The sequence below is a fragment of the Scyliorhinus canicula genome, chromosome 17 (assembly GCF_902713615.1).
Source record: "Scyliorhinus canicula chromosome 17, sScyCan1.1, whole genome shotgun sequence".
In the NCBI taxonomy this organism is placed as follows: Eukaryota; Metazoa; Chordata; class Chondrichthyes; order Carcharhiniformes; family Scyliorhinidae; genus Scyliorhinus; species Scyliorhinus canicula.
Window position 1 is genome coordinate 32,108,742 of NC_052162.1, and position 16,261 is coordinate 32,125,002.

The window sequence follows — 16,261 nt, forward strand, 5'->3', positions numbered from 1 at the left end:
GCAGATTCATGACAACCATCTACAAATTGCACTGCAGGAACTCTTCAGAGCTCCTTCCAGACTCATGGCAACAGATACATGGGAACCCCACCACCTGAAAGTTCCTCCCCAAGCCACTCACCATCCTAACTTGGAAATATATTGCCATTCCTTCACTGTCGCTGGGTCAAAATCCTGGAACTCCCTCCCTAACAACACGGTGGGAGCACCTCCACCACAAGGCTGCAACGGTTCAAGAAGGCAGCTCTCCACCAGCTTCACAAGGGCAATTGGAGATGGGCAATAAATGTTGACCTAGCCCGCGAAGCCCACTTTCCATGAATAAATTTTAAAACCCTTTTCCTTTTAAAACGCACCAAGCTTTTGGTCACATAAGTACAGAAAATGCTGGAAAAACTCAGCAGGGCTCTCCGCATCTGTGGAGAGATAGACTGAGTTGTTAATGTTTCAAGTCAGTTTGGCCCTTCTTCAGAGCGTTTGGTCATCTCTAATATATGGTTCGATGTCACATTTTATTTGACAATGCTTCCATAAAACACCTTGGGGCTTTTTACCGCATGATAAATGATAGTTTATTCATCTGTAGTTGGTTTATAGAGCAGCATGCTGGCTTTCTGCCAATGCTGTGAACTCCATGGAGAAACCAGGACTTATTTGCCATCTTAAATTCTCATTATCTAGTGCTTTGCTTTTCCACTTACATTTCAAAGTTATTCTGGATGAATCAGTTGAACAAAGCTTTGTATTTGTAAAACTTCCCAAAATTCAGCTGGAGGGAATCTCACAACTTACTCAGCATAATGGGAACTAAGAAAGGGTTTTGTATCTTTATTGAGTCGTTTAATTTTGCAATACCCTGCAATAAGAATATTTTAGTTAATTCACTGGAAGAATTTTGGCAGTGGAAATACCGATTTGGCTAATCTCAATTCAGTTGAACTGTGGTTCCTATTTTTGGCAGCTGCTGTACAACAGAAAACCAACCCATGCTTTGCACTCTCTATACAGAAGAGCACATTTTCCGAAACAGGCGTTAAATATTACTCTTTTTTTTTTTAATCAATGCTTTTTGTTTCACACTCCTGGGTGTATTAAAAAATGGCAAAGTGCCAGGTTCAGTCAGCAATCTAATGTGTTTCTCCCCAGAGAAACGGGCCTGTTTTTCGACTTGATCTTCCCACTTTGCTGTTTCTTTTTAAGGAGGGGGGTGTGTTTTGCGGCGTCATTTGGAGGGGCATAATCATGGCAGCAAGCCCAGCTTCACAGAGATTGGCGGTGCCAAGAACATCTTGGTGAAATTAAAGAGCACCACCCCCTCCCCCACAATGACATCAGGATCCACCCCATTCCACACCCCCCTGCCTTTCCATTGGCAGACTGATCGTTGTCTGCCTGGTGTGATGCTAAAGATTTTAATACTGTGTTAATAGTAAAGTTTGTTTAATATACCTATTTCTTCATGCAATCACCCCTGGAGTGAAGGATCCATTCCTCAGAGTCTTACAAAATTAAAACAAAATATCGGGGTTTCTGTCCGGTATCCTGGCCACTGTCTGGTCTGGGATCGTAACAATGGCATGATTCAGCAAGTCTGACGTTTCTGTGGGAAAGCTTCCCCAATTTTGGCACAAGTCTGAGATGTTAGTGAGGAGGAGTTTTCAGGGTCAACTGGCCTGGGTTTGCCGTTGCTGTATCCTCATTTGATTCTTAACTTGATGCTAGGTGGTTTGCATGTTTACATTTCTCTTGTACTTTGCTTTTGGAACAACTGAGTGGATTCTTTAGCCACTTCAGAGGGCAGTTGGGAATCAACCATGTTGCTGTGGGTCTGGAGTCACATTTGGACAGGGTTCCCTTCGAAAAGACATTTGTGATCCCGATGGTTTTTCACAATAAGCCAGTAGTTGTGTGGTCACCATTGTTGATATTGGCATTACTAGCCAGATTTAATTTGAACTCCTGCCATACATCACTAGTCAAATCCTCTGGATTACTGATTCAGTAATGTAACCGCTATGCTCCTGAACCCATGTGGTGGCTATAACTTCAGCCAAGCTGATGCCATCAAGGTTTTGATGAACTGGTTTGCTAACGTTCCTGGCTGCAACTGTTGTTCCAATGACCTGACCTCCTTTAGGTAAGTGTATTTATGAGACAGCAATGAGAGTGTTCAGACAATAGCACTTTCAGTGAAAACATCTGTTGGTAAATAAGATGCTATCATAGCAGTTCTCGGTTTTGAACCAGCGTGGAGTTTAACCACGGGTTTAAGTTCAGTAACTACGTTCAGCTCGTTAATAATTGATGAGGTGATCAAACAAGTGGAGTTGAGCTGCTCAGCTGGAACATAGAATATGTTTCAACGTCACTAATATTTCAATCTGGCATTGCAACTGCGTGCCTTTGGTGTGGAGTGGGAGGGGGTATGGTCAGAAGATGCCAGTGCAAAATTTTGCTCAAAAGGATTTTTTAAAAAGTTAAATTTCCTGTCATACTATAAATATCCCGCCTCCTCTCGCAGGTCTGCCACCTGTTTCCTGTCACATGTGGAGGGGGGGTGGATGAGAGAGAGAGAGAGAGAGAGAGAGTTGGGATTGGATTGTATCTCAGAAGTGTATCTCTAGCTACAACTGGGGAATGGCAAAGTGTATTTCCAACTGGAGCATGTCCTCTGACTTGAGGAGACATGCATTCCGACATAACACAATGAAGCCATTGCAATCTTTCCACTTCAGTTTGGTATTGTAATAGTTTTGAAGTTAATTGTGTTATTACAGATTAAACTGGACTGCTTAAATTAAAACTTTCAAGAACTGTGACCTGGTGGGGCTTTGTTGCCTCCGAGGTTAGGCGGTTTAATATTGATGCATTGCTAACGAGGAAAATCCATATTCAACTGCATTCCTTTTTTGGTCACTTAGGTTTAACATTAATTCTTCATTGCTATTCTTTATTTATTCTGACACTTATTTCTAAACATCCTCTTTTTGCCGTTGCAAAGTCTCTTTAATTACACAACGATCTACATACCTGCCACTCCTTGGGACCTCCTCCGAGAGAATGCATTTAATGATTTCAAAGTCTTAATATTTTCATATGGCAGCTTTTCGCACAATACATTCATGATCATGTGCACAATTACACTTGACTATAGTGTCCTTGACATCCTGGCACTTGAGAACCACTTAGCAGGATTAACAATGAGCCCTGTTGGTGGGGTCACCATCTTGTGCCAACCCTAAATTTGGCACATTTGTAAATCAGCTAGCTAATTAGATTAGGTACACAATGACAAGAATTGGTTCATTCGGCATGTTCGGTACTTTCTGATGTTCAACTAATTTTACGGCTGCTATATTCTCAGCTGTCAGTAATATGACTCCTCAAGGGCTAATAGAAGCATTTTTTCAATAAAGGCAAAACATGTATTTTCTTTTGGAACATATCCAAAGTATATTTTTTGATGACATTAACAATGCTGCTTATGAGGGAGGTTCAATAGATTTCTAGCTATTTCTCCAATGTGTCCATCACACACCTCCTGGCTGTTATCTACCAACAACACTAGGATGTACGCCACTAAATCTATCTTCACACATATGGAGGGATTCAGCGAGAAGAGCTGATGTCAGTCCATCGTAGCCTTAGATTGTAGAGCACACTAGGGATTATGTGTGAGAACAAACAATGGCTGGGCAGTTCCAGATAAAGCTTTCTTCCAACACTTTTTTCTCTATATCCCCATCCAATGATCAGTTTATATAAACAGAGAGAGCCTCCTTGTGAAGCGGTAGCTGTGCATTTGCACTCTTAATATCAGTACCAGCAAACTCCATGTCTGTAGCTAGCCATTTATTTTAACCCTGTATATCCCATCACATTCTCGACACTTAATTTTAATTCAAAGAGATCAAGATCGCACTGCCTGATTAATTGCTTTAACCAATAGTGTAATGTACAGAAAGAGTAACTCACTCAAAGACTGACAGCACAATATTTTAAAAATTAAGATTGATTTTGAAGGACTAAAATACCCTTTTCAGAATACTTGCACAAAATCTTGGATGAAATTGTCTTTCTTCGATTATGTGATGATGCAAAGTTGTGTATGGATAATGTATACATTAAACAATGAGGTTCAGGCCTCAGGATGAAATGATTATATTTATGTAGCATCTTTAACCTGAGGACATGCAAAACTTCTTTACAGTCAATGAAGTCACTGTTGTAATTAGCGAAACATGACAGCAGAATACTGTCCACCAACAGCAATGAGATAAAGTACCAGGTTTTTGAATGCTACCGCTGACATGTGTCTCTTGCTGTGTTCCTAATGTGTGACTACCAGCATCCTCTCTTTGTCTTTCCCACTTAAAGATCACATTATGTTTGACACAACAGAGGAGTCAGCCCATGCTGCTAGGAGATGTATGTCTTGGATGAATTCCAAGCAGCATACCCACACGTCTATGAAGTTAACACCAATCTTCCTGCAGTAATTGTAAAATATCGCATTGTGAATGCAATTATCTGGCCACGTTGTGCCCAGCGCCTATCCCGTCGATCCTCACTGGATGTGATCCAGATCAACATATATAAATGAGTCTTAAAACTCTTAAATATGTGCAACCCAGCTGAGGCCGGTGTCTCTTGGGTCCCAAGATTGACCAGCCCCACCGGCACAGCATGAGGCCGACGCCAATCAGTAATGGTCTCCATCAATGGACAGCAGACATGATGACCACGCCAGGAAGCCCCTGGGTGCCTGGGGCCATGCCAGGGAAATACCCTGGCACTGCCTCTGGCACCTGGGTGGAACCTGAGGGAGGGGGCTATGCTCGTGAAAGGGGGGCCCTGATGGGGGAGGTCTGAAGGGATGTATAAAGGGAGGGGGTGAAGGGTGGGTGGTGAAATGGGAATCTGAAGCGGGTACTTTGGTGGGGGGGGGGGGGAGAGAAACAAAGTGATGCAGATGTGATGAGGGAGGTTACTCCTCTGGAGTCGAAGGTTGGGGTGTTACCTATGTCTGCGAATGTGTGGGGGGGGGGGGGGTCATGATGTCCCTGGATGGAGGACATTCAGCTTAACTTTGAGATCTGTGCACTCTTAAAAAGGAAACCCCAATCTCTGAGGAACTGGCCTTGTCGGCATCTTTAATTCCCCACTCCAGAACAAATTCTAATATGGGAGAACCTCCCCAAGCTCTGAATTTTTTTTTTTATAGTCGTGTTTAGTGTACCCAATTAATTTTTTCCAATTAAGGGGCAATTTAGCATGTTCAATTCACTTACCGTGCACATGTTTGGGTTATGGGGGCGAAACCCACGCAAACACGGGAGAAACAAGGGGCAGCACGGTAGCATTGTGGATAGCACAATCGCTTCACAGCTCCAGGGTCCCAGGTTCGATTCCGGCTTGGGTCACTGTGCGGAGTCTGCACATCCTCCCCGTGTGTGCGTGGGTTTCCTCCGGGTGCTCCGGTTTCCTCCCACAGTCCAAAGATGTGCAGGTTAGGTGGATTGGCCCTGGATAAATTGCCCTTAGTGTCCAAAATTGCCCTTAGTGTTGGGTGGGGTTACTGGGTTACTGGGTTATGGGGATAGGGTGGCAATGTTGACTTTGGTAGGGTGCTCTTTCCAAGAGCCGGTGCAGACTCGATGGGCCGAATGTCCTCCTGCACTGTAAATTCTATGAGAATGTGCAAACCCCACACGGACACTGACCCAGAGCCGGGATCAAACCTGGGACCTCGGCGCCGTGAGGCAACCGGGCTAACCCACTGCGCCATCGTGCTGCCCAAGCTCTGGAAAGCACCCTACAGAAATCACCCTGTGATTCCCGCCCAAAATTACACTCCATGTTTTGGGAGAATTTAATCGTGTATATTGCTGTCTGAATTCAAGTACCTGCTATTTTAATTATGGATCTTCATTTAATTCTTTGCAATATTGGTATGCTGCTGTATTGTGGTTTCAGTTACACCCATCCTTGTTAAAATGGTAATGATGGGGAAATTCAGAATGTGATTATCTCGCTATCATCACCTATTTGATTTATTATCACAGTCCATTTTTGGTCAGGTGTTTCTGTAATCAGCCGGAAGCCATACCAGTAAGTTGAACAACCCTAAAAAGCGGCTGAGAATCCAATGTATATGGTCTCTGCCTTTTTCCTACCCCTAGGTACCTACGGCCACCTTCTTGAGGGCAACTACGGATGGTCAATAATCGCTGGCCTAGCCAGAGATGTCCACATCCCATGGACAAATTATTTTTCCAAGTATACTCCGCTCAAAAGGAAATTCTTGACTTGTGGACATATTGACAAGTTTTTATTAGTGTAGCATAGTCGCAAGGATTTCACTAAGGTGGTGATATTCCTCTTTTTTTTTGCTATCCCAATTGAACTGAAAGACAGAAGAATAAAATTATCGATTTTGGTCTCCCAAATGTGGAATTTATACTTTCTCCCCATGTCTGTGTGGGTGCTCTGGTTTCCTTCCACAACCTTCACGTCTTTGGACTATGTGGGGTTGCAGGGATAGGGCGGGGGGAGTGGGTTTAGGTGGAATGCGCTTTAAGAGGATTAGTACAGGCTCGATGGAATGAATGGCTTCCTTCTGCACTTTAGGGAGTCTGTGGTTCTATGGAAAGCCCGTTCGTCCCTGTGTGTACCGAATCTCACTTTTTAAAAATGACAGCATGTTGAGAGACACGTATTGTGCAGTTCCATATTTCCTTGTACTGACAATACAAACATCAAGCTTTTGTATTCTGCCAAGTGCAATGTATTGATGGAGCGCGATGCATCTGTCACCAGTGATACCCCTATTATAAAAAGTGGTTTGCAAGTATCGTATTATGAATGTAAACCTATTGATGTGTTGTCTCTAATGTATGGATACCAGTTAGTCTAAATAATGGCTGGTGATCGCACTGCCAAGTGTCTCCAATTGCTGCTGTCCAGGCTTCTTTGCCTATAAAATGTGTGCAGTACAATTAATGCAGCTTGGAGCCTGTTGTCATTCAAATTTAAATGAGGTAAGCAGCTTGGGTGATGTTAGGGCTGAGGTAGTCATCAACCTCCGCATGTGAAGGAGCTGTTGGCAATTTCATGTTAGTTTCTGTTCATCTCTTCCAGTGGTAATTGCCCACGGTGAAGGCACAATTCAAAGAAAATCTCCATAACTTTGAGATCAGTTGAAAAGGAATTGCACTCAGCTCTATTCCGTGATATAAATAGGCTTAATTCTTTCGTCACCCGGCCTAAAGATACACTGCAGCTAATGTTGCAATTTGAATTCCTCTGACCTCTTTGAAGACTGAAATATCATCTTACAAGAAAAAATAGAATCCACAGACCGATGAATGCAAAAGATATGTCAGATTTTACAGTGTATATGATCTGAGTGCATACTCACATTTGGTTATTGGGAATGCATCATCAAACTGACTATCGCAACCTAATATTACACAAAGTCCCAATGTATTTCACAGGAGCTTTACAAAGCAAAATTTGACACCAAACCATAAAAGGGTAGACGGTGACACAACCATACGAACATGAGCACCAGGAGCAAGAGTAGGCCCACTCAGCCCCTCAAGCCTTCTCCGCCATTCAATAAATCATGGTTGAACTGATTGTAACTTCAACTCCAAATTCCCAACTATCTCTGATAACCCGTACCAAGAATGTATCTAGCTCTGCCGTAAAAATATCCGAAGACTCTGCTTCCACCGTCTTTTGAGGAAGAAAGTCCTGTGACCCTTTGAGGGAAAAAGATCTTAATCTCCAACTTAAATGGGTGACCACTTATTTTTAAACAGTAACTCCATAGCTCTAGATTCGCCACACTCCGTATCCAATCTGTCAAGACCCCTCAGGATCTTGTATGCTTCAATCAAGTTGCCTCTTCTTCTCCAGAACTCCAGCAGATACAAGCCTAGCCTGTCCAACCTTTCCTCATAAGACAACCCTCCCATTCTCATTCTAAGTATTAGTCTGTGAATGCTTTTGATGCATTTATATCCTTCCTGAAATAAAGAGACCAATACTCTGCAGATTACTCCAGATATGGTCTCACCAATGCCCTGTATAACTGAAGCATAGGGTGACATGCTGGTGCAGTGGTTAGCACTGCTGCTCACTGCGCCAGGGACCTGGATTCGTTTCCACCCCGGGTCACTGTCTGTGTGGAGTTTGCACATTCTCCCTGTGTCTGCATGGGTCTCATCATCCCCACCACCCAAAGCTGTGCAGGGTAATATATGAGCATGGAGAGAGGGCCAGCAGAATGCTCGTGCAACAACTAAAGAAGAGAGAAGCGGCGAGGGAGATGGGAAGGATAGCGGATGGGGAGGGAAATCTGGTGGGGGTTCCAGCAGGGCTGAACAAGGTGTTTAGTGACTTGTATAGTAAGCTGTACACTTCAGAACCCCCCCCCCCCCCAGGGGACAGACCCCCCCCCCCCCCCCCCCCCCCCAGGGGACCGAGGGGATGAGGCGATTCCTGGACGGACTGACCTTCCCAAGAGGGGTAGGGGGTTGGCAGACGGACTGGGTGCCCTGGTCAGGATTGAAGAGGTATTGGGGGGGCCTGAAGGTCATGCAGTCGGGTAAAGCCCTGGGGCTGGATGGGTATCCAGTGGAGTTTTATAAAAAGTTTGCCAAGATAGTGGGACTGGTGCTGGTCAGAGTTTTTTTTTAAATTAAGAGTACCCAATTATTTTTTCCAATTAAGGGGCAATTTAGAGTGGCCAATCTACCTATCCTGCACATCTTTGGGTTGTGGGGGTGAAACCCACGCAGACACTGGGAGAATGTGCAAACTCCACACAGACAGTGACCCAGGGCCGGGATTCGAACCCGGGTCCTCAGCGCCGCAGGCAGCAATGCTAACCACTGTGCCACCGTGCTGCCCTTGGTCAGGGTTTTTAATGAGGCAAGAGACAGAGGGGTTCTACCCCCGATGATGCCCCAGGCCACAATTTCGCTTATTCTGAAACGGGATAAAGACCCGGAGGCTTGTGGGTCTTACAGGCGGGATATCTTTGATCAATGTAGATGCTAAGTTACTGGCCAAGATCTTGGCAAATAGAATTGAGGACTGTGTACCTGCAGAGGACCAAACCGGGTTCGTAAAGGGTAGGCAACTGGTGGCCAATCTAAGAAGGCTGCTTAATGTGATTATGATGGCCCCGGAGAGCAGACAGGCAGGCAGAGATAGTGGTAGCTATGGATGGAGAAAAGGCTTTTGACCGGGTCGAGTGGGACTATCTGTGGGAGGTGCTGGGATGGTTTTGGTTCGGGGAGGGGTTCATTGACTGGGTTAGGCTGTTATATCAGGCCCCAGAGGCAAGTGTAAGCACGATCAGGACAACATTAGATTACTTCAGACTGCACCGCAGGGCCAGACAGGGTTGCCCTCTCTTCCCACTGCTGTTCGCGCTGGCCATAGAGCCGCTGGCAATTGCTCTGAGAGCTTCAAGGGATTGGAAAGGGCTGATCCGGGGGGGTGGGGGGGGGGGGGGGGGGGGTGGAGAGGGGGTGAGGGGGTGAGGGGTGGAGGGGAGGTGGAAGAGGGGAGGTGGGGGGAGGTGGAAGGGGGGGTGGAGTGGAACATAAAGTCTCGTTATACGCAGATGACCTTCTGTTATACGTCTTGGGACCCAATGGCGGGGATGGACGGTATCATGGAAACCCTGAGGGAATTCAGGATACAATTGAACATGACTTAGAGCGAGTTGTTCGTAATTCAGGCGAGGGGACAGGAGAGTAGGCTGAAGGAGTTGCCGTTCAGGCTGGTAGGACAAAGCTTCAGATACTTGGGGATACAGGACTGGGGCAAGTTGCATAAGCTCAACCTGTCCTGATTGGTGGAACGAGTGAGGGAGGAGGTTTGGAGTTGGGATGCGCTCCCGCTGTCACTAGCGGGGAGGTTGCAGACTGTTAAGATGACGATTCTCCTGAGATTCTTGTTCATATTTCAGTGTCACCCCATTTTCATCCTGAGATCCTTCTTTAAGAGGCTGAATAAAATTATCCTGGGATTTGTCTGGGCGGGGAAGTCCCCACGGGTGAGGAAGGTGATGCTCAAAAGGAACAGAGGGGAAGGGCGGCTCGCGTTGCCGAACTTCAGCAACTACTACTGGGCGGCCAACGTAGCGATGATCAGGAAGTGGATGGTGGGTACGCGGTCGGTTTGGGAGTGGATGGAGGCTGCATTGTGCGGGGGCACCAGTTTGGCAGCCCTGGTTACGGCTCTGCCACTCCCGCTGGCGCGGTACTCCACCAGCCCTATAGTGATAGCGGCTCTTCGGATCTGGGGCCAGTGGAGGCGTCATATAGGGAAGTTAGAGCATCGGTGTGGACCCCAATCTGCGGCAATCACCGATTTGCCCCGGGGAACATGGACGTGGGTATCGACTGTGGCGAGGGCAAGGATTGCGAGGATGGGTGATCTGTTCTTGGAAGGGAGCTTCCCGAGCATGAGGGTGTTGGAGGAAAAGTTTGGTCTGGTGGGAGGCAATGACTTTAGATACTTACAGGTGCGTGATTTCATGCGCGGGCTTAAATCTCGCATCCCCGCCAAAGGGGAGGCAGGGCAGGGCAGGGTGGTATCGAGGGGAGAGGTAGGTGAGGGTAGAGTCTCATATTTACAAAGAACTAATGGGAGCAGAGGATACACAGACTGAGGACCTGAAGCTTAAGTGGGAAGAGGAGCTCGGGTGGGGGGGGGATGGTGGAGAGGAGCTCGGTGGGGGGGGGTGGGGGCGATGGTGGAGAGGAGCTCGGGGGGGGGGGGATGGTGGACCGTATTTGGACAGAACTCTGAGCAGACTAAACACGACCGCAACATGCGCCAGGCTCAGTCTGCTCCACTTTAAGGTCGTGCACTGGGCCCACATGACGGTGGCTCGGATGAGTAAATGTTTTGGGCTGGAAGGCCATTGTGCCACATGCGCTGGTGGGCCGGCTAATCACGTGCACATGTTCTGGTCGTGCCCTAAACTCAGGGGGTACTGGCAAGGATTTGCGGACATCATGTCCCGGGTTTTAAAAACTGGGGTGGTAATGAGTCCTGAGGTGCAATCTTTTGGGGTGTCGGAGGACCCGGGAGTCCTGGAGGAGAAGGAGGCCGACGTCTTGGCCTTTGCGTCCCTGGTAGCCCGGCGACGAATACTGTTGGCATGGAGGGACTCAAGCTCCCCGAAGACCGAAGTATGGCTATCGGACATGGCGAGCCTTCTCGGTCTAGAGAAAGTTAAGTTCGCCTTGAGAGGTTCACTATCAGGATTCACCTGGAGGTGGCAGCCATTGACTTCTTCGTGGATAATTCATCGTCAGCAAGGGGGTGGGGGGGGCTAGGGTAGAGTACAGTAGGGGGTGGTTTAGGCAGGTCCTGGTGAGAATGGTGTTGTGGTTTGTACTATGCGTTATTTGCTTTTCTTTTTGTACGGTACTATACAATGTCATTATTTTATATGCCAAAATACCTCAATAAAATTGTTTATTTTTTTAAAAAAAAGAGATGTGCAGGGTAGTTGGATAGGCCACGCTAAATTGTCCCTTAATTAAAAAAAAGTAACTGAAGCATAATTCTCTAATTGTATATTCAATACTCTCACAATAAATGAAAACATTCTATGAACTTTTAAAATTATTTTCTGTACCTGCATACTAGCCTTTTGTGATGTACGCACTAGGACACCCAGATCCTCTGATTTTGGAGCTCATCATTTAGATAATAAGCTTCTTTTCTATTCTTCCAGCCAAAATGGATAATTTCACATTTTCCCACATCATACTCCATTTGTCAGATCTTTTCCCACCCACTTATCCTATCTATATCCCTTTCTCACCTCCTTGTATCCTCTTCACAATTTACTTCCCCACCTGCCTTTGTATCAAGTGCAGTTTTAGCAAACAAACCTCAGTCGTTTTGCCCAAGTCACTTTATATAATTTGTAAAATGTTGAGGCCCCAGCACTGATCCTTCTGGAACACCACACGTTGCATCTCGTTAACCGGAACATGACCCATTGATGTCTATTCTCTGCTTCCTGTTAGCTCGCCAAGCTTCTATCCAATGTGTTACCCCCTACACCACAAGATTTTATTTTCCACAATAACCTTTGACATGGCACTTTATTAAATGCCTTCTGGAAATCAAAGTACAGTACATTTACCAGTTCCCCCTTATCCACTCCAATTGTTACTTCTTCAAACAACTCCAATACTTTCATTAAATATAATTTCCCACACCAAACCATATCGACTCTGCCTGATTACCATGAATTTTTCCAAGTGATTGCTGTAGTTTCTAACATTTTCCCTATGGCAGTTAAGTTTTTTTTTCTTTAAAAAAAAATATAAATCAAGAGTACCCAATTCATTTTCTCCAATTAAGGGGCAATTTAGCGTGGCCAATCCACCTACCCTGCACACCTTTGGGTTGGGGGGGCGAAACCCAAGCAAGCACGGGGAGAATGTGCAAACTCCACACGGACAGTGACCCAGAGCTGGGATCGAACCTGGGACCTCAATGCTGTGAGGCAACTGTGCTAACCATTGCGCCACCGTGCTGCCCTACAGCAGTTGTTAAGTTCACTAACCTGGAGCTTTCTGCTTTCTGTCTCCCTCCTTTTTTTTGAATAAAGGAGTTGCATTCTCTATTTTCCGGAAATATTGGAAAATTAAAACCAATGCATCAACTATCTTACTAGCCACTTCTCTTAAGGCCCGAGATGAATTCCATCAGGACCGTGGGAACTTGTCAGACACAGCTCCAACAATTTGCTCAGCACCACTTTTCAAGTGATTGTAATTTTCTTGAGTTCTACTCTCCCTTTCATTTCCTGTTATATAGCAATTTCTGGGATCTTATTTGTATCCTCAATGGTGAAGACCGATGCAAAATGCTTGTTCAGTTCATCTGCCTTATTTACCATTATTAATTCCCAAGACACACCGGATTAGCACTCACTTTGCGCACTCTTATTTTTTCTTTTTGAACTATCCATAGACAAGATTGGTCAAAGGTGGGTTTTAAGGAGTGACTGAATGGAAAAATAGTTTGAGAGGTTTACGGCGATAATCCAGAGTTTCAGGCCTCACCACTTAAAGATACAGCCACAGACGGTAGACTGAATAAATTCAGAGAAGCTCAAAACTCTAGAATTAAATGGAGTGCTGATAGTTCAGAGCATTGTGGGTTAGAGGAAACAACATGGATAGAGAGAGGCGAGGCCCTAGAGGGATTTGTAAACAAGGAAGCAAATGTTAAAATCAAGGTGTTGTGTGACAAAGAGCCAATGTGGATCAGACCATTACGGCTGAGGGAGAGCTCAGTTGGTAACATAATAGCCTTTTAAACTTCCTCAAATGTGGGAGAATCTACTCCAAGTTTATCCGTCCCCCATACTGTACAGCATAGATATTGATTCCCTAATTTTGTTAATGGACAGATTGATAATACTTCTTGCCGTTTTTGAAAAGCATGTGTTGTTGCATATTGATTTGAACCTTGTAACTAACTGAAACATTCACTGGAGAGTCTGCCAAATTATAAACCAACTATGTTAATCCTTAATCAGCTTACTATCACTTTTTATTAATTCCCCAACTGATTTTGTTTTTATATTCGCAAATGCTATTGCGTTTCTATTTAGTAAAATGCCAATATGATTTTGGATTAAGGGAGGAGGTGATGTTATTTTTAAACAAATTGGCCTATGGTTGCATAGAACTGTACATAGAAAATAGAAGCAGGAGGACGCCACTCAGCCCTTCGAGTGTGTTCACCCATTCATTATGATAATCAAATTCAATACCCTGATCGCGTTCACCCCCAAGTCCTGTATTAAATTGCTTCTCCATGCTGACCTTTGGAGTTAGACAGATCTATTCAGGAACAATCTGAAAATTCTTATAGTTAGACTCAAATCCTATGGCAAACTGCAAAACCACAGACACACCTTGTTCCTCCCATTAATTACATCACCTATATCCCACACATAAAGAATTCTCCAGTCTCCTCCCACTGAGGTCCCATAACCTGCTTCACTAGAACCAATCGCAATCCCTCAAATTATCTACATCAGTGTTTTTCCAAACTTTTTTTTCCTGGCGACCTATTTTTACCAACCGGCCAACCTTCGGGACCCACACTGGCCGACCGTCGCGACCCATGCTGACCGATTTTCGCGATCCATGCCACCCGAACTTCGTGACCCACCATTTCTGATTACCTTTAATGTGACAGGTGAGCCTGCTTGGCCCTCACAATCTCACTTACTTTGTCATTCAATGATACATTTCTGTCTGGGTAGTTCATCAGAGGCCCTGGAACTCACACCACCACTGCTTTGTCCTGCTGTGGATTCTCCTGAGCCACTCTCTCTCTCTCTCCAGCAGATTTAGTTGTGAGATCCTGGCCTGTTTGTGTCTCTCTGTGGCCCTCTCTTCCTTATTACAAAACCATTCATTTTAAATTTTACAGTCCTGTTGCTTGTTTGGTGCTAACAAAATGGATGAATCGCAATCGTGCCCAGAGCACGTGATGTCAGTGTTTGGGGTCAGGTGATCTGCTCTCTGCATCGCTTCAGGCAGGAAGACTGCATTGAATGTTTTTGAAAAATCTTCTCCAGGGCCGGTGGCTGACGTCAGGAGGAGGTGGTGTTTCTCGCTGGGCTCTGGGCATGCATACTGATGAGCGGGCACGCATGCGCAGCGCACCCGCATTCTGGAAGCTGGTCGTGGCTGTCAATTTTAAAACCGGTCGCAGCTGGCATTTTAAAAAAGCTGGCTGCTTCAACTGTTCCACGTTAATTCCCACGTTTGGGAGCGCCGTGATAGATCGCATCGCGATTCTGACTTTGAAAATGATCTACACCACAGTGAACCTCCTAAACATGAGCAATATTCCATTAGCCATCTATATGAAAACAAGTAAATGGTTAAAATCACTTTGCTGATGATGGAGAGTAGACTGATAGGGTGGTAATTGGCTGGGTTGGAATTGTCCTGTTTCTTGAGTACAGGACACCCCTGGACAATTTTCCACATTGCCGGATAGATGCCAGTGTTGTAGCTGTACTGGAACAACTTGACTAGGGGTGTGGCAAAGTTCTGGAGCACTTGGCGAGCACAAGTTCATAGAATCATAGAATTTACGTGTGCAGAAGTTGGCAATCATATTTTCCTGAAAACAAAATCAACAAATAATTAATTGACTGTGAACATTCGTAGAATGAAGATATGAAGGTGCTGCAAAAAAGATTTGAAAATGGAATTTGGGAGGTCTTATTTCTGACTAACTGGTGCTGGACATTCTGGCAGCAGTTTCCTGAACATTGTGCATGATGTATTTTGATCACATTTGACATTGCTGCACATTGTTGTTGTTCTTTGGATTTCTGTGCATACTTTTGAAAGTGAGAGGGGGGGTGGGGGGGGGGGGGGGGGGGTGTGGGAGTGGAATGGTGTGGGATTGCGAGGGGCACGGTAAAGCTGGAGGCTGATAGGGCATCAATGGGGTGCCTGAAGTGTGTCAGTATTCGCAAAGTGTCTCTGGAATGTGTTGGCCTTTTCCAAGAGTGTGGTCCCTGGGCGTGTGATGGAATTTACAGGTGCTCTCACAGGAAAAATCTTTTGAAATCTACTGCAGTGCCTCAGAGGCAGTTACATTTTCTTTTCAGGTTTTGTGTCGGGCGAAACAGTTTTTAATGCATTGTAACAGTCTCGTATTGTCCCGATTTGCAGTTTCTCTTGCTTAACACAAGATGATCTTTTGATTCTTCTTAGATGCCTTGGTTTGACAAAATACAGAGCCAAAATTGAAAACAAGAGACAGTCTAGCTTGAAGACAAACCAAGAAACTGCGACCAATGATGCAACAGTAGCCGCAGAAGGTTCGGCGCCAGCAGTTGTTTCACTCCGCACAGCTGAGCCTGGACTTGTTAATCCTGCCTTTGAAGAGGATCGTGAAGAAGATGGTAAGAATCTGTGTGGTCTTCATAAAATTGAAAACAACCCTCCTTGCAGAAAGCTATGTTCAGGTTTAAAGAAAATGGCACCATGTTGATTGACAAGGAGCGGAGACTCATTTCTCTTGGCTTTCAAAATTCATTTTATCAGTGTTTTATTTCTGGGTTGCACGTCTTCCATTTAGGTTTCTGCCTGTCGTGTTCGTGAACTGAAATTATGAACCAAAAATGTAATGAATGATCTGGTGCAATTTGAAAGACCTAGGCCGTGATTCT

At 45.2% G+C, this 16,261-nt stretch overlaps 1 protein-coding gene across 4 annotated transcripts in view; it reads left to right on the top strand.

Annotated features, from left to right (window-relative positions):
• The window catches only part of lnx2b (ligand of numb-protein X 2b), a 78,893-nt gene that overhangs the window by 35,433 nt on the left and 27,199 nt on the right, over positions 1-16,261 (top strand). For all 4 annotated transcript variants that reach the window (XM_038776082.1, XM_038776085.1, XM_038776084.1 and 1 more), the window contains one exon: positions 15,804-15,994. In XM_038776082.1, the coding sequence (XP_038632010.1) occupies positions 15,804-15,994 (191 nt within the window). The remainder of the gene's footprint in view (positions 1-15,803; positions 15,995-16,261) is intronic.